Below are 23,212 nucleotides of genomic sequence, written 5' to 3' on the forward strand. Positions count from 1 at the left end.
GCTCTAATAAATGTCAGACAAAAATTGCTAGCATCACAAACTCAAGACATTTGCCATTTTAATATGATAACATCTTTCCTTATACTTTAATGACCACTTTCCCGTCAATAAGCCTACAGTTTGGCTAGAGTCGACCAACTATAAAGGAAAAACATATTCTGGTTGTTTAATAGTCAACCTGTAAAACAACAGGCCTAGTATTATATTTTGAAGCCGTGTTAAAAACGAAAATATATAAATAATGTAAACTTCGAAGAAAATTGAAACATGAAAAATGACTGGAAATGCTAAAGCCAATAAACAATTCGATTTAAAGTTTTATGATACATGAATTTGTAATTTAACTAAAGTTATAAACAAAGTACGCATGACCTGAATTACTATTGTATAGTATTACGTTACCAGTATTAATTGCCTGTCGATCAATCACTTTTGTATCTGATTTTTTGTTATCAAGGCGGAAGAGAAATAACAATTTGTACGTAGAACGTTTCTACGTCTTCAAATTGGACTTCACTTAAACACTGTTTAAGGTACGTTGTCAATAAGTCATGCTCTTTCTTTGTTTGTCAAAATTTATCATTGTTTACTGATATAGTTGCATAACCTTAAAACAAAATCCATTGAATCATTAAAACAATAAAATAGTTTGATATTATGAAGATATCACATAAGTGTTTTTTCATGTTGCATTTATCAAACGAGTTGGATAAAATTGACAAGGCTCAAATGACGAAGTTTGCCAAGCTTATGAATTATAATCAACGTGTTGTGGAAAACACAATTGTAATAAAAGCAGACTATCCTAAAATCATTGCCATATCTCACACATTTATCCACTTAAGGTTGAAGTACTGTTAGCAATTTATGAATTCGAACTTAAAAGCTACTCACTCACAGTTTGGGTGTAATATTCAACATGTTCAATTTCAACAAGTTTGTCATAGGATGTAAATATGACACTGAGAAAAGATAAACTGAGTGAAAGTATTTGTTAGATATTAGTAAAAAAGCAAGAAGAATTTGACTGTATTGCAATAGTTTACTCCTTTATGCAAAATCGTTTCGGTGATTCATTTTGACACCTAGAGAAACTTGTATGTCAGTGTGCCACTGTTCATAATATCAACATTTAAAAAAACTGTTCATGTTTGGCCAAACATTTCTTACGAAATTTAAGTATTTGAAAAGGAAAGCTAGAAGATAAGGTCTGTTCCAGGGAAGAAAAGAAAAGTGAGTATGATACGCTAGTGGAACAATCTTTGTTAGACTGCATTATTTTCTGTATGTCAGCGTCCTTTTATATCATTTAGTGTGTTACTGTTACCTTTACAGAAATGGGATAAATAAATATGATAAAATGTTTAGCTCAAAATAAATACTTCATTGGGTAAAGTGAAAAAGAACCAGTGCCATATAAAACACAAATTGATAAAACTTGTTTAGATGCATAGGTTCAGCACGTTATGTCGAGTGTCGTAAATTATCTAGGACTGGAACAACTGTAATCAAGCCTAAAGATGGTAAAGTGTATTTATCAGTATTTCAATGTATGAACTAAGAAACATGAAATATACGTTCTCTTTGCAAACATTTATACGTATACGAGAGTTAGAATTGGCCATTATAATATTTTATATGTACATGTACGAATATGCGAAACTGACCAATATACATGATTTGATAGTTACAATAATACATATAATTTATTGTATCATCATTAACAAATAACAGTTTCAAAAAATATTATTCTATCTACATGACACGAACAGACGATTTGTGTAGTTTTAACTGTTTTAAATGTAGTTTAACTTAATTCTCACAAGTCCTTTAGCAGGACACTTTAGATTTTCTTTATTTATAGCTTCAAAGATTCATTTTTTGCAGTCGTAATATTTTAATTTTATACCGTCGCCTGATACTTATAGCGCATCAAGTGCCAGTTTTGAAGATATTATGAATTCGTCACAGACAGTGCTATTTACTGGTCATTTCTATCTCCTTTCAAGACTTTTTCCGGCAAAAAAATATCTTTTTTTCTATATATATTTTAATGCATTGCGTTAACTCCTTTTTAATTTAAACATTATAGTAAGCTATGTCCAAACACATTTTATTGAAAAATTGATAGATAAAGCAATACATATGAATACAGTAGTGAATTAATTAAATCTAATGTCTCGGATCTCCAAAATAAAAGTATCAGTTGCGACATCAGTTTTTCAATACATCCAACTATTTAAAATATCAAGAAAAATGCCAGCACCTGTTTTCTTTTAATTTTCAAGAAACTTAATATGACCAAACCCAAATAAATGATGTTGAAAATTTGAGGTCATATTTGTGTACTGAACTGAATTGAAAAAGGAATTTTAAAATATAGATAGAAAGTGACTGAAAACACACTTGTCAGAGCAAATATATATTTCAACTCATTTTTTATAATGCAAACATTTGTAATTTAACTTGTGGTATAAACAAAGTGCAGACGACCTATAACTACTATTGTGAAGTGTTATATTACAAATATTGATTGACAGCCTATCAGTCATTTTATATCAACGCGGAAGAGAAGAATTTAATCATACGCAGAGTTTTTATGCCTTTAAATGGAACTTCACTTAAGGAAAGATTAAGGTAAGTTATCAATAAGTCAATCGTGTTGTTTTTTATTTGTTAATGGTAATCATAGTTTACTGTTGTATTTCCATGTAAACTATGTTACTTTAATGCAAAGTCTATTGGATCATTAAACAATGATATACGTAGGATATCACGTGAGTGCCTTTTCATATTGAATTTATTAAATGAGTTGAATAAAATAATGAAATGAGAAGCTCTGTCATAAATATTATGAATTTTATTCAACACGTTTAATAAATTTTGCGTTAAAAATCTAGGATGTAATATTCTTTTTATCACACGGTCTTTTTTTTTGCTGACACATAATAATGTCATCTTTCTTTGCCATAAACAATTCGACCAACGACTCGAATTCTTTCAACAACGTCATCGTTTAAACTTTATTTGATGGGATATTATGTAATGGCTGTTTCACTCCCACAACGACAGACATGTGATAATTTTGGTACATTAATCTCTAGGACAATCTTAGACTAGTTCCTAGACTATGACTTACATACTTTTTTTATTTAAATTTAAAATCTTTAGAATACAAGCAGTCTATATTTTAGGTCCGACGTTAAAATCAATCTGCTGAGAAGATCTGTGAAATAGACTGGAATTTGTCACTGTTAAATAAAATAAAAGAACAGTTACAAAAATCTGACATTTTGTGACAAATTCTTTATAATCACTCTAGTGGCTAATCTAGGATACTGTGGAAGAATATTTAACTCTTATACAAAAAGGTATAGTATAACAGTAAGTACATTTAAGTACATTTAAGTACAAGTCATATTCATAGCGAGCCTTTCGCCCCATTCAACATGTTCAATTCAAACAAGTTTGACATAGGATGTAATACGACACTAGGAATTGGTAAACTGAGTGAAAAGAACTGTTAGATATTAGTGAAAAAGCAGAAAGAATTTTTAATTTCTGCATTCATTTAAAGCATTTCGGTAGTTTACTCCTTTCTATACAATCGTTTAAGTGGTTAATAAGGATGCCTCGAGGAACTTGTATGACAATTCGTTTGTGCCACTGGTCAATTTCACTATACATGTACTTACATTTTAAAGGCACTCGCTACAGTTTTTCCGGACGGGTCGATATTTACCCCAACACCGTGCCAATGTGGTTGTGTTTCTAATCGATGTAGCTCACTGCAGACTTGGTGCGGTCTTCTGCGCATGCCCGGAAGTGATTATCTAATGTCGCGTACGGCAAAAATTCGCAAATTATTGTATGTTCGCATGCATTTAATGTACAAAATGTATAATATACTGACTAAAGGTTAGGATAAGTATCACCATGGTTACAAAATATATACATTTAAAGTACTTTTAGTTCAAACTGCTTCAATCCGACATATACTGGAGTCTGTTATTTATTCCAGCGCTCAAACTCTGCATTGAGTCACAGCTGTTTCTAATCCCGTAGCATACCCGTACCGTACATTCGTAAACTATAGGTTTTGTTAAAAAAAGGGCGGAAACTTCCATCGTTCTATGCCATCAAAATGCTTCAGAAACAATTAAAATCCGCTTATTAAGAAATCTGCCGTTTGATAATTATATATATATATATATATATTTCTAAGTCATTTGCTCAAACACTGAAAGAGTATTTCGTACCAACCTGCGTTGTATAAATGCCCGCCACACCCCACCTCGTTGTAATTTGATTTAAGCGAAATCTAATATGGTGACCTATCAATTTTCTTTTTGTTTTAGATTAGGTAGACATAACCAAAGGTATGTGCAGAGTGTGATTAAATTCTGTTATGTGAAACTCAATAAAATAGCAGAAGTACCAACTTAAAACTGACAAAAATATGCAAAATAGCCCTTGGGTCTGCTGAACAAGTATTCATTTCTTTAAAAAATCATGTTCTTTTGATTTCTCTGAGCATGTTTCAAATAGATATATTGTTTTCCGTTATAAAAATGCTTAGATAATCGCATTTATGCTGATTATTGTACTTTACTGAAAGATATTTTAGGATTACAGAAATTTTGAAAAATGTTTCAAATAGCACCATATCTAGGGGCAAATTGAATTGAAACAAAGCTGGTGACCTAGTATTTTTATTTCATTTTTCAATACATCATAACATGATCTTTTAATACAAAACATTTCATCAAAATCTATTATTGAGAAAAAAATCACGAAACTGTAGCGAGCGTCCTTAAGGGCATTTTTTGAGAGAGAGAAAAAAAAGCTTAAATGTGTGAACCAGTCGCTTAAACGTGAAATGTTTGGCCAAACACTTCTTACGAAAGCTATAAGTATTGACGATAAGAGCAATGAATAGTGAATATGATGCTAGTTATTAAAACAAATTGTACACAAGTGTTGCCAGACTGCAGTAAGTTTTGTACATCACTGTTGATTTTTATCATTGAATGTGTAATTGGTACCCACCGTTGTTTTTGATCATTGAGTGTGTAATTGTTACCTACCGTTGTTTTTATTATTGACTGTGTACTTGTTACCCAACGTTGATATAATTTGTTACACACCGTTGTTTTTATCATCGAGTGTGTAATTGTTACCCACCGTTGTTTTTTATCATTGAGTATGTAATTGTTACCCACCGTTGTTTTTATCATTGAGTTTGTAATTATTATCCACCGTTGTTCTTTATCATTGAGTGTTTAATTGTTACCCACCGTTGTTTTTTACCATTGAGTGTGTAATTGTTACCGACCGTTGCCTTTTATCATTTAATGTGCAATTGTTACCCACCGTTGTTTTTTTATCATTTAGTGTGTAATATTACCCACCGTTGTTTTTATCATTAGTGTGTAATTATTATCAACCGTTGTTTTTATCATTAGTGTGTAATTGTTAAACACTGTTGTTTTTATCATCGAGTGTGTAATTGTTATCTTAACACAAATGGATTTATTATCATTTAATAGAATTTTTAATTTGAATTAAAAACTCCACTGAGTAATGTGAAAAAACTATTGCCTTGGTAAATCTTTTTTATAATTATAGATCCAGCACGTTATGTCTCGTGTCGTAAAACATACAATCTAGGATGGGGACAACTGTAGCCAAACCTAAAGATGGTAAAGTATGATTATTAATCTTTCAATGTATGAACTAAAACACGAAATTGACGTTCTCTTTACAAACACTGATATACGAGAATTCAAGATGACCGTAACAATACTATATGTATGTACGAATATGGTAACTGACTAGTATACATGCTTTGATAGCTATAATAATTCATATAATTTAATGTATCATCGTGAAATTTCTATTTATGGTAGATATTGAGAAATAGCAGTATCAAAGAAATAGCAGATTATCTATATAACATTAACTAACGATTCGTGTAGTTCTAACCGTTTGAAATGTAGTTTAACTTGATAGTCATAAGTCCTTTTTGCATGGAAGTTTATATTTTCTCTATTCATGATTTCAACGAGTCCTTTTTTTTATTCATTTTATTGTATAGACGACGGAGCTGTTGGAGGAAGAAGAGCACAACCCCCTCCTGGTAGGTTATCATATGTTCTTGTAGCAATTCTTTCCTAGATTAACAGGAGTTCATCGCTGTACTCTAGTGATGTTAACTATTGATTTAAATAAATGTTTCTATTTCAAACACTATTTCATTGGTAAAGACGTTTGCTATAAATTATTTTGTTGACACGTTGTTTTTTTCTCTTATTTCAGGAAGCTATCCAAGGCAAGGATTGACAGAAAAGGTAATTAAACTTGTACATTGAAAGACACACGCCAAGAAATATCACTCTATATAACTATAGTTCGGCGTATGTAGTTTAATGGCCCAGCACTATTAGTCACTTTTACTTTCGCACAATTTTATTACGACGAAACACCCAATCAGATGTGTGTAATTGTCAAGGGACATTCACTGACGAAAGGAAAGTTACAAAGTGACACACAATCCGTTAAAATAAGTTAAGTTAAAAATAATGTATATGTCTACGTAAAAGTTTGAAGGATTAATCCGCCAATATTTGTGCCTATAATCTTGAAGTTTCATTTTTCAGTCATGTAAGCATTATTCATTCCATCATAAATGATATCTCCTGTTCTGATGCACTGCCACAAGACCAGAAAGAAAAGAGTCAATGTACGTGTTATGCCCTATTCCTAGGTATACTATGAGAATCAAACCCATTTCAGTTTACGACGCACATGTCCAGTGAATGGGTACATTGAACAAGTGGTAATTTATATTCCACCATGCACATATCACATTGCTTCAATATTTCCTACTGCAGAGATAATTTGTGTAGTTTATATTTTCATCAACGTTACAAAAATGATTAACATTGACGAAATCATAAAATATGCGTATTGTCTCTGAGACGTTGTGACTGGTGCAAAATGGAAGATAAATTACCAGTTGTTCAATATGGATAGTACCCACCTGCCTCAGTGCGCGTTTTATGTGGGAATTGTGAGACTGAAATTGGTAAGTACATTTTCCCTTTCATCTCCATAGTTCTATAGTATACCTAAAATAGTGTAAAACAAGTATTGTTGCACTTTTGTTCTTTTCTGATGTACAGAAACATAGCATATACACATATACACATATTGTAACAGTACTAACAATTGATAAATTATAACCTTCGAAACACAACATGAAACCCTGATACTATTACAACATGCCTTCAGAAAACTCATATACAATTATGTTTATATAAAAATCCTACGGAGGAGATTTTCGTTGTATGCTAATGCACTATTTCTGTCTTTACTCATTAACAAATGACTTTCACTTCTCTCTAAGTACAATGTATATATCAACATGCTGTGTGTAAATATTTCAGGTAATTCCACACTCGAAAAGCAATGCGATGTTAGTTGCTGCAATTGACTTTGGTACGACCTATAGCGGGTACGCCTATTCCTTTATCGGAAAAGCAGAAGAAATACTGGCAACATATTGGGACCAGACGTCAATTAAGGTAAATAGGGGTTACTTGAAGTACTGTGACATATTTCACACTAAGAACGGAATTCTAGGCTTATGTTCTTTTATTTTTTCTATTTTTCATTTTAGTTTGTTTTGTTCATTCCTTTTAGGGATCATCAAGATCGCTGACTCTAGATCACTTGCCCCTCACAGATAAAGTTTAGAACGTCGCTTAAGATGTTGTTTTGTGGTGAAACCATCCACATGGTTTGTGGTAGGTTGGTAGTCCTAACCAGGTGCCCGATTGTGCACAAAATTATATTAAGAAGTAGAGGGAAGTGGGCGCGGGATGTGTGTGTTGTTTTTTTTGGTGGGGGGGGGGGGGGGGGGAGTGCATAGTGGCTTCCTCCGCCATGAAAAACTGGCAAGCCACTGTATTACCTATAATTGTGTCGGTATGACATTGAATGCAGAAAAACAATGCAGATTTATTCATCATTTTCCTTTTTTACTATCAGATATAGAAATCACGATAACATAATTATACTGCCATGTTTTATTTTTACTTCCTCTTAGACACCTACGGTGGTTTTAATGAATCCCAGCAAGAAGTTTCATTCCTTTGGAGAAAACGCTAGAAAGAAATATGAACAGTTAATGAAAACAAACGAACACAAAGACTGGTACCTTTTTGAAAGGTTCAAAATGAAACTATTTGTAAAAGACACTGTAAGTATCGTGGCCTAATTTGCTAAATAGCTTTTCACTATAGTCGACTAATATTTTAATTGAAAATTTAAGCAATGCATGTTGAGTTGAATTAGAAGTTTAAGATTTTATTATGTAATTGATTAGATTGTTGAATTCACTGAATACAAAATTTTCTGAAGTTTGCTCAAATAATTATTCCCGCAGTTCTTATAATATTTACTAATAAAGTTAAAGAACAGTTTTCGTAAGTATTTTAAGTGATACATTAAATTATACCAAAGTTGTAAATAATCTTTTAATTAAATTTACATTTTACCTTACAAACGCAACCATTTACGGCGAAACATTAATCATCACACACACACACACACACACACACGCCCATACGCACACACTCATATATACAGAGAGAGAGAGAGAGAGAGAGATAATGTCAATTTTGTTAATTTACAGCCGCTGCAAAAAGATATGGAACTAGATGATATACTTGGGAAACCAATGAAGGCGATTGAGGTATTCTCCGCAGCAATCAGGTATATCAAAGAACATTTACTCGGCGTTCTAAATGATCCCGACAGGGATGAACAGCTGAAAATCAAACCAGATACCGACATACGCTGGGTCCTTACCGTGCCGGCTATATGGAATGATTTGTCGAAAACGTTCATGAGGCAGGCAGCATATTATGTAAGCCAGCTCTTAGCTTGTACATCTGATATCAATATGTTTCCAGTTTCATTATAATTTGTAAATAACTTATATATCCTTTGCATACATTTATCTGCTTATTACTTGCAAAAGATCCAGGATGCATGCAGTGGGCGTACTAGAAAATAACAAGTGTTGTAAAATAGATGAGACAGGGGATTTGTTTTGTAAAGTAGATCTGATATGTTGTACTCACTTACACATCTATTCCTCAGGCCGGTATTCCTGATCATATGTTATTACTGGCGTTAGAGCCCGAAGCTGCTTCTCTGTTCTGTAAGAAGGAATTAGGAATTGACAAAGTTCCGACTGGCTGCAGATACTTGGTCCTAGACCTTGGAGGTAATTACATACTATGTAATCAGAAAAAAACAAGAGGACCGTGAAGGCCCTGTACCGCTCATCTGACCTAGGAATCATCAAGAATAACATTCTGACCAAATTTCATTAAGATACGGTCATAAATGTGGCCTCTAGTGTGTTAACTAGCTTTTTCTTTGATTTGACCTGGTGACCTAGTTTTTGACCCTACATAACCTAGATTCAAACTGGACCTTGAGATCAACAAGATTAACATTCTGACTAAGTTTCATGAAGATACAGTCATAAATGTGGCCTCTACAGTGTAAACAAGCTTTACCTTTGATCTGACCTGGTGACCTAGTTTTTAACCCCAGATAACCCAATATCAAACTCGTCCAAGATTTTATTTAAGGTAACATTCTGACCAAGTTTCATTAAGATTGGGCCAAAATTGTGACCTCTAGAGAGTTAAAAAGCGTTTCCCTTTGATTAGACCCGGTGACCTAGTTTTTGATCCCATAAGACCCAGATTCAAACCTGACCTAAAGATCATCAAGATTAACATTCTGACCAAGTTTTATGAAGATACAGTCATAAATGTGGCCTCTAGTATGTTAACAAGCTTTTCCTTTGATTTGACTTAGTGACCTAGTTTTTAATCCCATCTAACCCACACTTAAACTTGACCTATATATCACCAAGATTAACATTCTGACCAAGTTTCATTAAGATACGATCATAAATGTGGCCTCAAGAGTGTTAACTAGCTTTTCTTTTGATTCGACCTGGTAAACTAGTTTTTGAACCTACATGACCCAGATTCAAACTAGATCTTGAGATCATCAAGATTAACATTCTGACCAAATTCGTGAAGATACAGTCATAAATGTGGCTTCTACAGTGTTAACAAGCTTTTCCTTTGATTTGACCTGGTGACCTAGTTTTTGATCCCAGATGACCCAATATCAAACTCGTCCAAGATTTTATTGAGAGTAACATTTTGACCAAGTTTCATTAAGATTGGGCCAAAATTGTGACCTATAAGGTGTTAACAAGCTTTTCCTTTGATTTAACCTGGTGACCTAGTTTTTGATCCCGGATGACCCAATATCAAAGACGTCCAAGATTTTATTGAAGGTAACATTCTGACCAAGTTTAATGAAGATTGGGCCAAAATTGTGACCTCTAGAGTGTCAACAAGCGTTTCCTCTGATTTGACCTGGTGACCTAGTTTTTGACCCCAGATGATGACCCAATATCGAACTCGTCCAAGATTTTTTTTAGGGTAACATTTTGACCAAGATTCATTAAGATTGGGCCAAAACTGTGACCTCTAGAGTGTTAACAGTCAAATTGTTGACGACGACGACGGACGGACGGACGGACAACAGACGACGACGGACGACCGACACAGGGCAATCACAAAAGCTCACCTTGAGCACTTTGTGCTCAGGTGAGCTAAAAATGAAGGGCATAAAACATTTCTTAAGTAGTTTATTGCCATACTTCCAAATGCTAACATGTGAAACAAAGGGTACAATCCAGTTAGAAACATGATATTGACATTTAACATTTGTTTGTACTTCAGTGTACCAATCTAAAAAACAGAAATATCAGTAATATAATATGTCCTTGTCCTCTAAGAATTAATAAAAAAAAAATATCATAAATTTATGGTTTTTCCCGAATTCGTGATAAAAGTCCAGACTCTGTAATGTTTTGTTAACACATTACTCTATTAACAAGCGGTACTTCATGAAATCAAGACATAAATTGTTATATTTTAATTTGTATTTGGTATTTAGGCGGTACAGCAGATATAACATGCCATGAAGTCAATACAGACGGAACATTGAAGGAGCTCCATCCACCGACAGGGGGAGATTTTGGTGGCACTACTATAGACAACGCGTTCCTCAACGTTTTAATTCGGATATTTGGCACTGATATCATTACTCAATTTAAAAGGAAATTCATGAATGAGTACTGGGAGCTAATGAGTGCATTTGAACTCAAGAAGCGAAAATTTGACGGCACCGGAAGAGTTGTCTTGAAATTCCCAGTCCAAATGTTAGAACTGTATAAAGAAAACGTCGGAGAGACCGTAGAAGAAAGTCTGTTGAATTCAAACTTGGCAAAAAGCATAGAATTTAAACACGGTAAAGTGTTTATTACGGAAACATTAATGAAAGAACTTTTCAATTCAGCTCTGACAAAAATAACTAACAAGACGCTCGAACTTCTCACAGTTGTGTCGAATATAAACTGCATTATGTTAGTTGGTGGTTTCTCCGAGTCTCTTTATTTGCAAAATGTGCTGAAAGAATACTTTGACAATCTTATCATTCCAAACGAACCAGTTGCAGCCGTTCTAAAAGGAGCAGTTATCTATGGCCATGAAACAAAAGCAATATCTTCCCGGAAGTGTAGGTACACTTACGGTATTGCGCGAATGATAAAGTTCGATCCTGAAAAACACATCGGCAGAAAGAAAGTAAGAATGGGAGGTTTCGCATATTGTGATGACTCTTTTAGCAAACATATAGAGATAGGAACTGAAGTTAGCGTGCATACACCGGAAAAAGCTAGAGAACGCGAGTATTTTCCATCAGTGGCTGAGCAAAAACAAGCGGTATTAGAGGTATACAAGTCGGAAAGGAGAGATCCTATGTTTACTGATGAAGAAGGCTGTGAGTTTGTTGGTTTGATAAAAGTAGACATTGATCCAAAAGGTAACATTTGGTCAAAATTGAAGGTCAGAATGATTTTTGGAGGAACAGAATTATTTACTGAAGTTACCGATGTGAAAAATGATATGATAACAAAAGGGTCAGTAAACTTCATAGGTTAAAACGTCAAGTTTTTGCTTGATAAAATAAAATTGCAGCATAGTGAATTGTGATTTTGATATAAGTCTTTCACAAGTAATTCAAGATTTAAGAAACATTTTCACAAGATGGACAAACAAACAGACCGCAATAGCAGATCAGAACAATATCAAACAACTCTGTACAATATTTACAATTTTATTTACACATTACTTTATATGATAAACAAAAGAGTAACATTAATGTTGAATAAAAGATAAAAAAATAAGTGCACAATAAATTTCTCGAGCTACTCGACAAATCACTTACTATAGTGACGTTAACACAAATTACACTATGGCAAGACTTTCAATAAATTAATGGTTCTAAAGTCAAATCCAGACAATCATCTTTCCATTTTGGCACCAGTTATTGTCAACCGGTCTCCCCAAACTGCTTCTAATCACCCGAAAACAGATTTCTGTGGATAAGTAGATAGCCGGGTTTACAGATCCAGGTGTTCACCCAGGTAAAAGGTCTTCTGAGGGTAAATTTAGTTGCTTCAAAGATCTAGGGTCTTCTGGGGGTACAAGTAATTGCTCCAGGAATATGTCGCCAGAACTCGAAGATATATTTCTCAAGGCATAAACGCCTAGAGTAAAAAGCTTACAAGCTTGTATATATCCTTCTAAAATTCAATGTACGTCAATATATACTTCTTGTGTGCGCTAATTTTTGTCCGAAACAGTCACAGTATACAAGCTTATATAGGCGGGTAAAATTAAATAAGGAGGAAAAGAAAACACTTCCTATGGGCAACTGCATTAAAGTGGGAAGCTTTATATTCTTAAATAAATTTGCACTAACATTTTAAATATGGAACACAATACGTTTTGTCTAATAACATTTCTCAATGAGGAACATTAGCTTGTTACTTCCCTTGAAAAGTTGTAGGATAAAGCGCAAGGATAATCCAATACTACATTGGTCCCTTTCAGTTGGATTCTTCTGACTTTTTCTTTTCAACCTTTGTCAAAGATGTTGTGGTTGGTCAAAATAAATTTGCTTTTTATGCGTAGGTTTCTAAATAAAAATTATTAACCAAACCTAAATTTAACAGAGGGCCACTAAAAGAAAACCTGTCCTTTATCATTTTTCAATCCAATAAATTTTATTATAGATATTGCTTTTGAAACTTACAAAGATGTCAACGATAAAAACAGAGATAGGACCAATCTACTTCTTGGACTTTATAAAGGGAAGTAACTGACTAATGTTTCCCATTGTTATGGATGTTTACGCATAGCCTACGCGTTTAATGCCAATCTCTAACAACTGCGTCAGGAAGTCGACTCTTTTGGTTTAGTGATTAGAGCATTGGATTATCACCCGAGCGACCAGAGTTCGAATCCGGCCACAGGCGGTTGGGAATTTTCGTCATAAAATGCTGTTTTTCTATTTATTTGTTACGACTAAAAGTTGTAAGACAATGATAAAAAAATGCAAAAAAAGATGATGCGATAATTTCTTGAAGAAACAGATGTGAGAAAGGGCACAATAACCAGAGGATCCGTTGACTTTTCAAGATGAATGCCAGTGACTGTACGTAAAATAATTTTAACAATTATTGTGAACAAATATTTCTTATTTACTTAACCAAATGGAAACTGACTTCACTTCTCTTATACTAACGTGGCGACGTACACTGCGAACAACTGGGCATCGAGCGCGATTTTAATAGCTGCAGAATTTATTTCAAAGCCGATCCATAAATAACGCAATGCAAGCATACATTTGATGATGAGCATATAGGGATATAAGAATATAGGTATGCAATGAGCAAGAATGTTGGATATCGAATGTATTATTTTACTTTTCAAAATATAAAACAACGATAGATACTTTTTCATAATTTAAAAGTTAGATATTAGATAAAATTATTTTCGCTAACATCTGCATAGGTGAACTTAATTGATTAGCAAAAACAGGCCAACACCCGTATATTAAAAGCCCACCGACTTTTCGTTGTTTACCTTTTCTTTCTTCCGCATTGTTTTCCAAACAATATCAGATAATTATATATGCATCGTCACGAGATAACAAAATAAAAGATTAAATGTTTACAAATACACAAGTTAATATACAATCTATCTCTACTGTTGTGATTTCATGGAGGAATAAACCAAACAAAGAGACACGAAGAGCATAATGCCAGGTAAACTTATATCATTAACTATTGGGTATGTGAGTGACCCACCACGGTCAATATGATGATATATCAGCTAAGATGTATTGAAAATATCAACTTTACAAGATGTACATGTAAGCAATTTTCTAGAGATACTATAACTTGTTTTTCTGTTGTTCTTTCACACTGTATTACCCCGATCGGAGTAAAAAAAAATAGAAAAGAACAATATCTTTTTGTAAAGCTTATAAACCATATGCTACATTATAATTATTTTTGTGTAACAGTCTCTTTAAACAGGAAACAATTATTTAAAGTTTCACTGAAAACAGCTTTGCCCTGGGAAACGGTTACTAATTTTCTGGATATATCTCACTGTTGGAATTGAAAACTCGATCTGGTTTAAAGTCTGCAAGTGTGATGGTACTGGGTTAAACCCAATATTAATTTGCAGAACATAATGCAATGCCTTAAATAGTCGGCATATGATATAGGGTTTCATATCTGGAAATGTCGTTATGTATAGTTTTAAAGGGCATGCTTAAATATGGATGTACGCCAAACCAACAACAACAAAATAAAAAAGAAAAGAAAAACAGAAGAAAAGAGAAAGAAAGGAATATTTATATAACTAAGCCAATTTATTTCTCTTTACTTCAACATATTCCTATTTAACTAACGCAGGAAGTTTGACACTAAACGGCTGTTTTACTATATTCGATACTGCCTGAAACTAATCAAAACACTTTTTCTTAATGCTTACCTTTATTGGCGCATAATCACTGGAAATTCATCTTCAAAAAGCATCTGTGTTGTAAAAAAATGTAAGTATAAACCTGAGCATTGTTTTGGTTCTATTTTATCAATATTTGTAGATAAAAGTCTGTTTTGTATATAAAACAATACGTATTTTTGTCAAAAAAGAAATGCAATTTTATTAAGACTATATAAGCGGGGAATCACATGATCAAAATAATCTCTAAACCAAAATGAATTAATAAATAATATTGGATAATAATGAAGAATCTTTTGCGGACAATCTAAAATATAGCCTATCATATGCCAGCATACATGCATCCTAAAACTACAACGATTTCAATTAGAATCACCTTCTGATTATCTGGAACACTTCAAGAAACTGATACTTACTATTTTCCTTAGTGTTTATAATTACAGGATATCTATCATTATTGGCAACTACATGAAAATTTAACAAATATTATTAGTCACATGATAGGCTATGTTTAAATTTCATATCTTATCATGACAGGAAATTTATTCATGTTCTTCAAAATATAACTTTGGTTTAAAGATTATTTTGATCATGTGATTCCCCACAGTGAAGATAGTGAGCTCAAAAAAGAGAGCTAAAGATGAGTTATGAAGTGGCTTGTTGTTTTAGGCCTTAGTGTCCTGTTACATGGTGACGATTTGACTAAATGTTATTACGTTTAAATTTGTTCCTCATCCACATCTGATTCATGTTGAGAAGTTGTCAGTTGCTTGTGGAGGCTAAGTTAATTCTAATAGAATTATAGAATCCAGGAAATTGACTTAAGGAACGTATTTTCTCAAATCGCCTACCTATCTCCACAACTTAAAATTTTGCTGTCTTTCAAACATGTTTCAACTGTAGGTTCATATTGTTTAGACAAAATCGAAAGCGTTACAAAGTATCCGGAATAGCGAAGTTAAACTGATTATATTTAAAACAGACTTTTATGAAACAGGTAATTTACCTAGTCTATAAGTTATTTACAGACATCTTCTAAACAAAGGAGTGGTAGGTGAAACTAACAGTTCCTTGGCAAGTAGGTGCCATTTAAAGACACCGTTTTGAAGACGATATTTTCAAATAAGGACTATTTAAAAATAAACTGATCCAGAACATTAATCATTTACATTACTTGGCGGCTATTTTTAATGATCTGATATGTTATAGTTCCTATCCCTTTAACAGCGGCAATCAAAAGTTATCACGCTGTCCTGAAACATCATATCTTTATTTACTGTTTGATAAGTGAAGTAAAATGTTTACTTTGTTCAAGGCAAATCTAGATCATGTATAAAATCGATACGAAATCTTTATAAATATTCCGTGTAAATCAATAAAAATCGACCGGAAGAATTGAAAGAAATGTTCTTCTAGTCGTTTAATGTAAAATTTATTTTTCAGAGCTTAGGTGATAAGAGAAAAAATGATAACATAAAATGGGAGGAAAGGCATCAAAAAATAGGGATAATGAAGGTAATGAAGCATTATAAAATTTGTTATTGTATAAAAACGTTCCATAAGTTTCAAAATATTTTCTTTAAATGTGACACTGACGACCGCACTAGCGAGTAAACTAGCTATGGGCAACTGGTCAAAGTTTAAGGCGTACGCTAGCTTTTTCTCTATATGAGATGGGCGAATTTTTTCCAGTAATAGAATTTATATTAAAGAGCAACTATGAAACAAAGATATGCAATAAAAGTCATAAGTCTTATTGAAAAAGAGTTATCTGCCTTATCCCCCCCCCCCCCCCCCCCCCTCCACACACACACACACAAATGCCGTTTTCAAGGACAGATAACTTTTTCAATACTGGTGATCTATGATTTTTATTGCATATCTTTGTTTCTTAGGTGATTGATCTTCAATATCCAAAGATTGCAGAAATTCTATTATTGCGAAAAATTTCGCCCATCTCATATATACAGAGATCTAGTACGCTTTTAAATGGCATTAGCCTCATACACGTGTATCGCAAATGGAATAAATAATAGTTCTGATTGATACACGTGTACCTTATATAACTAGTGTACTTAAATCCTGTTTTAGGATCAAACAAAACATGCAAACATCTGCAAATGCACCAGGGCATAAGGCAAGCAGAAAATTAGTGTTCTCAGAAATTAAACTGTCTGCTCCATAACTTAATACTAACAAGTACAAAGCTGGAAAGGGTAAAGGTGTATTCACATCAATAATCCTCATTTCTATTCCATACAAGCTGATTCTAGACATGAAACTAAGAATGTCCGTTCGTTTGTCAGTTATTACTTCTCTTTAACCTTTTGAAAAATGATGAGGTTTACAGCATGCTTCTGATATTTTCTTAATGATCACATCCGTACAAACTCTGCTATTTGGTTTTAGTTTGATGGAGTTACGTTCTTTGAATTGGGTGATTGTTCGCTGTTTCTTTAACAATGACAGATTCGACTTCACTTTTGCTTTTAGATTTAACATCTAAGGTTAAAATCCCAATGTCTCATGGAACATTTGAAAAGTCATGTATGAGGCTGAATAGCATGATTATTTGGAATATCCGTTTTAAAGCCTGCTATTACCTAACCATTATTTAAAGGAGATAGGAATGAGTTGTGTAAACATTCAGAATTAACAACGAGAACTAAGCCCATCAATGTCTTCATGTATGTTTTCTCTCTTTTATAAAATAAGTTTGGTAAAGGTTAAAATGACTGGATCATCTGGGTTACTATACTTGAAATGTCTACTAGTAACATACACAAACGTACACTTAGAGCATAGAGCCATTTTGAAGGTAAGAGTACACTTTTCACCTGATTTTATTTTTAGACATTGGACTATTGTCTGTTTAAAATTGTTAAGATGTCAAAATCATTCTTCTCATGTACTTAAAATTATACACTTTCAGCCATTTCATTGAAATATAGAATCTCTCATTGTGACGAGGATATTTACAATTAAAATGTTGTCATGTCTCTGTGTTTCAGAAGCAGTCATCCGGCCAAAACAGTTGACGCAAACGGTATGTACCTTGGTTTATTTCGTTCAAGTGAAAATACATTTACGGTTTGTAAATGTAAACCTATAGAATTTAGTTGGTACAACAGTTGTATTAACACACTGAATAATAAGATAAATAGCTACCGGGGCTTTCTTGGGTTGGGCAAGGATGAAAGAGGACAGTCTATCTGTGTATCATATATGCTAATTGGAACAAAATACTTCTTAATTATAGTACTCATTGTGATTTTATAGTATTATCGTTACTTGCTGTATGTAATACGTCTATGAACGGTTTTATCCTGAAAAGAGTGCTATATAAATCTGGTATATACTTGGAAGCGTTAATGTTACCAAATATTACAATTAATCACTATCTAATCTTGAAAACATTTCTAGTCTAAATACAAATTCAGATATATTGCAACTGTAAATGACATTTATTATGATGATTGTTGTAACTATCAGATTATTCCACACAAAAAAAGTAATGCCCTCTTGGTCGCCGCCATTGACTTTGGTACAACGTACACTGGCTTTGGTTACTCATTCAAAAATAATCCAGACCATTTCTTTGCAAACTGGCACGGTGGTATGGAACAGCTACAAGAAAAGGTTGGTGTCTTGCATATGCAAATATGCAGTTCATTCATTCATTTTATGCAAAGTTTGATTTATGTCACACTGACACAACAAGACCATATGGGCATTTCGTAACTTTTAAGGGTAGAGGAAGACCCCTATATGTCACATACATTTACATAAATCATCTGTGAGATAGCTTTCTCACAAGAAAGAATTCCAAAATATCAAAGGATGTTTTGAAGCCACAGCAATGAGAGGCATTTGATTCAAAGTGGGAGAGTTTAACCTCTCAGATACTGAGGCATTTTGCCACGACTATAGGACCAGGATCATCTACACTTATGAAAGGTGAAGTTTAAGCTGACATCACAAAATGTAATCAGAATTCGATTAATGTATTTACCTTGGTGATGAAACAAATAGGTATGTATTATATATAGGCGGACATGCTTATTATCAACTATCAAAATGGGCTCGTGTTTTTTCATTTTCCTCAGATTCCGACAGCCGTATTAATGAACCCCAAAAAAGAGTTTCATTCCTTTGGGCACGAGGCAAACAAAACGTACATGCAGCTTGTGCAAGAAAACAAGCATCAGGATTGGTATTATTTTAACAGATTCAAAATGAAACTGTTTGTGAAACAAGAAGTGAGTTTACATCGTAGCTGATCCTTATCATTTCAAATGAATGTAGGTGCACGAAATTAGCTTAATTACAATTTTGTGATATGTATACTGCAAAAGAAAGTAAACACATTGATGCTTCTCATACACAAATTTAAATAACTCTATGTTATTATAATCATTAAACCAAAATAACAATATAATAACTGAGAAACGCATTTCGCATTTTTCATTCTAAAACAGTTCTATACTCCTTTCTTGTTCAGCCACTTACGAAAGACATGGAAATTGAAGACTTTCTAGGGAAGCCTATGATAGCAATGGAAGTATTCACTGCAGCGATAAAATATATCCGGGAGCACATGCTTACTATTCTAAATGATCCAGATCGTAAAGACTTAGCAATAAATGGTATTACAGATATACACTGGGTTCTGACAATTCCAGCAATATGGGATGATCTCTCCAAACACTTCATGAGAGAAGCAGCACAGCAAGTGTGTTAATAGGATAATTAGCAAATTGATTTATGAATAAATATTGATACTAAAACGATCCGTAACATTTCTTATATAGAGAAACAACATAGTTAGTCACGAATGTAAACAAAGTTGCGAAATCATTCGGTTGATTGTATTCGTGTTTATATGCTAAATGGAGACTTATACGGACGCAAAGCACAAAATAGCATGTCCTTTTTAAAAAAATGGTGAACAATTACCATTTTATTAATAGCTTTCCGTTTACAATTATTTCTTGTATTAATTTACTTATTCACAATGGTGTAGTAGAATGCATGCACTGTGAACTAAATTACTTTTATATGTACACGGAAACGAACAACTTTTATTTGATAATAAGTTTATGTTTCAGGCCGGTATACCAAGCGATATGTTGACACTAGCTCTCGAACCAGAGGCTGCATCGTTGTTTTGTAAGAAGGATTTACAGAGTACAGATTGCCGGTACATCCTTATTGACCTTGGAGGTAAGTCTCCACGTTGACGTTTAAGTATTTTCCTTTCATGCCCGCGAGTGCAATCAGGCTTAAAACATGTGAAATTCCTTAGTATAAGCATTACGTCTAAGTGTCAGTGCACAGCTAGGGTCCGTACTGCCATTAATCAATTACCCGCATAACATGATCTTTGATGTCGACAAGACATATTCACGATCAGATATAGATTTCTAAAACATAAACAAAAGATAATATTTTAAATAGAAATCGGACAATAAATGTCAGAGCAACGGTTATTTCATGATTCCATTTGTTATGCAACATTAGCCATTGTTGGAACGGGGGCATCATCGTTGTTTCCTTATATGGACATTACCATAACATTAAAATGTTGGTGTGACATGTAAAGGGAATTCAACATTTAGTAGAAGCAAATCACAAACACAAGATATTCTTTTTTCTTCTGCTAGAATGACACTTTGATACCCTTTTAAACCATATGTCTTCCTTTTCACCAGGTGGCACAGTGGATATAACATGTCATGAAGTGAGCAGTAACGGATCACTTACCGAATTGCATCCGCCAATTGGTGGGGACTTCGGAGGTACAAGTGTTGACAACAAGTTTGTAAGTGTTCTTAATAGAATATTTGGTGCAGACATCGTACACCAATTCAAAATAAAATACACCGAAAGTTATTGGGAGCTGATGTCGGGCTTTGAGTTGAAAAAGCGTTCCTTTGGCGGATCAGGAGAAGTTAGACTAAAGTTCCCATTGTCATTGGTACAACTTTACGACAACATTGTCGGGGAATCTTTAACAAAAAGTCTTGAGCAGTCTACAATAGCCGAAGTTGTTCAGTTCAAAACTGATAAAATGGTCCTTGGAGAAACGCTGATGAAGGATTTGTTCAGTTCCTCCGTGAAAGAATTGAAACAAGCGACTGATGGTATTCTTAGCAAAGTAGAAAATATTGAAAATATAATATTGGTTGGCGGATTCTCTGAATCACCCTATATACGGAAAATGATGCGAGAACATTTTGGCAACATTCTTGTTCTTCCAAAAAGCCCATCGATAGCTGTTCTTCAAGGTGCAGCTCTTTATGGCCATGAGCCGACAGCAATTTCTTCAAGAAAGTGCAGGTACACATATGGAATATCCCGCATGGAGAGGTTTAACGAAAGAAAACATCCGGTGAATAAAAAAGTGGAAATAGGTAAATACACTTACTGTGATGGTGTTTTCTGTAAACATATTGAGATTGGAACAGAAGTAAACGTCAACAGGCCAGACCTTGCGATAGAGCATGAATACTTCCCATCCTCGTCTGAACAAAGTCTTGCTATACTGGAAGTTTACAGATCATGCAAGAAAGATCCTGTATTTGTAGATGAAACCGACTGTCACCTGGTAGGTTTGATTAAAGTGCAGATTAACACTAAGGGTGATATTTGGACAAAGCTGATGGTCAAGTTGATTTTCGGAGGAACAGAACTTATTGTAGAGGTTAGAGACGAGAAAAACAGCACTGTGACCACAGGGTCGGTTGACTTTCTGGGATAAGCATACTCAAAGCTTAGCAAAGAAACTGACTGATATTGTGTCTTACATTTAACAAATACTGTTGCAGTTCTGTATTTCACTGAAATGAATTTAATGTATCGGAGTTTTGGCGGCAAAATACGGAGAAAACAAAACACATGCTATTATGTCTTGTCTGACAAACTATGGTATTGTTTGTTTTTTTTTTTTTAAATTGATGCGAATATTATTACTCTGGTTTATGCACAGTGGAGAAAATAGTGAAAACTTTGTCTTTTAAGCATAGAAAGCATGTTTTGATATGACTGTGTTAGTATATTGAGTGACGTTTTACCACTGACTGGATATGTACGTATTCAATTCATTACTTTTAAAAGAACTGATATCATGTCTATGTATTCTTTACAAGGTATAAAGACATATTCAGTGATGATATGTTAGATCATCCTTGGCTATTTAGATTAATACCAAGTGTAATTCATATCTCGATATTCTAAAACTGATCCTGGACCGATGATGATAGCAAATCTATATTAAACGTTATAAAGTTGTTTTTTGTTTAAAAATCAACGCTGTTTCTCTGTAAATCATGCAATACTTCAGAAGTTTCAATCGAAATTTTTTAAGTATGGTTCATATAGCAAGCACAACAATTAATGTTGAGATTAGCAAAGACGTGTTTCTTGAGAGGCCAAATTATTCCTTAAAAGAAGAAATCTAAATTGCGTTGTCAATGGAATGAAATAAAAAAAAGTGGAAAACCACAAGTCACCCAATACAACAAAAACGAAAATGTTGCACGCCCGGTTTTATTGAACCTGTTCATGGACGGTAGTGAAAGTGCAAGCTACCGTCCGCGCCCTGTAGCCCCGAGTTGAGCAGAGTTCTACATTTACACAAGTTGTAAGTACCAGAATGTAATTTAGAGACATCCGCAGATGTATTCATCCGGCAGTGCACATGGAACCTTCAATGATGCACAGAGTGCAATTCTATGAAAAGCGGCGCATGGTCCCCAGAAAAAATAATGGAAGTGCCTAAACGACAAACAATGAGCGGAACTAAGCAAACTGGAATTTAGAGAGGGGATCTGTTCAAAACAAACTATGTGTTATCATCAATTGTAGGCTAAAAATGATCACTATGCAGATTGAAGAATCTCAAAATGTGAAGGACGAATGTTCATACAATGATAGATTGCTGTTGCCTAGCATTTTCGTACGACGATGGTATTATATTAATAACATATGTACATGTGCCACGCTTCAACTAAAATAAACAATTCCTTTACAAGTATGTTCAATAAGGGGGCTGCGTGACCGATTGGTTAAGGTCGCTGACTTCAAATCACTTGCCCCTCGCCGATGTGGGTTCGAGCATCACTCGGGGCGTTGAATCCTTCATGTGAGGAAGCCATCCAGGTGGCTTACGGAAAGTCGGTGGTTCTACCCAGGTGCCCGCTCATGATGAAATAATGCACGGAGGGGAA

At 33.9% G+C, this 23,212-nt stretch overlaps 2 protein-coding genes across 8 annotated transcripts; both read left to right on the forward strand.

Annotated features, from left to right (window-relative positions):
- Positions 1–417: 417 nt before the first annotated feature.
- On the forward strand, positions 418–12,391 carry LOC123556667 (heat shock 70 kDa protein 12A-like). 5 transcript variants are annotated; one of them, XM_053542928.1, is made up of 10 exons: positions 2,519–2,637; positions 3,195–3,371; positions 5,629–5,702; positions 6,098–6,139; positions 6,319–6,350; positions 7,449–7,586; positions 8,111–8,263; positions 8,699–8,932; positions 9,169–9,295; positions 11,062–12,389. In XM_053542928.1, exons 3-10 carry the CDS (start codon positions 5,672–5,674, stop codon positions 12,105–12,107), a joined length of 1,803 nt encoding a protein of 600 aa, XP_053398903.1. In that variant the 5' UTR covers positions 2,519–2,637; positions 3,195–3,371; positions 5,629–5,671; the 3' UTR covers positions 12,108–12,389. The 5 variants fall into 5 exon arrangements, with proteins under 5 accessions (XP_045203509.2, XP_053398902.1, XP_053398903.1 ...); XM_045347574.2 differs by lacking the exons at positions 2,519–2,637; positions 3,195–3,371 and adding an exon at positions 418–533; XM_053542927.1 differs by lacking the exon at positions 3,195–3,371 and having other exon boundaries at positions 2,501–2,637.
- Positions 12,392–12,525: 134 nt separating this feature from the next.
- On the forward strand, positions 12,526–22,272 carry LOC123556666 (heat shock 70 kDa protein 12B-like). 3 transcript variants are annotated; one of them, XM_045347569.2, is made up of 8 exons: positions 12,529–14,278; positions 16,428–16,499; positions 17,996–18,030; positions 18,477–18,623; positions 19,091–19,243; positions 19,486–19,716; positions 20,093–20,207; positions 20,696–22,272. In XM_045347569.2, exons 2-8 carry the CDS (start codon positions 16,463–16,465, stop codon positions 21,742–21,744), a joined length of 1,767 nt encoding a protein of 588 aa, XP_045203504.2. In that variant the 5' UTR covers positions 12,529–14,278; positions 16,428–16,462; the 3' UTR covers positions 21,745–22,272. The 3 variants fall into 3 exon arrangements, with proteins under 3 accessions (XP_045203505.2, XP_045203504.2, XP_053398905.1); XM_045347570.2 differs by lacking the exon at positions 16,428–16,499 and having other exon boundaries at positions 12,526–14,278; XM_053542930.1 differs by lacking the exons at positions 12,529–14,278; positions 16,428–16,499 and adding an exon at positions 16,803–17,802.
- Positions 22,273–23,212: the final 940 nt, after the last annotated feature.

Source organism: Mercenaria mercenaria, chromosome 5 (assembly GCF_021730395.1).
Source record: "Mercenaria mercenaria strain notata chromosome 5, MADL_Memer_1, whole genome shotgun sequence".
In the NCBI taxonomy this organism is placed as follows: Eukaryota; Metazoa; Mollusca; class Bivalvia; order Venerida; family Veneridae; genus Mercenaria; species Mercenaria mercenaria.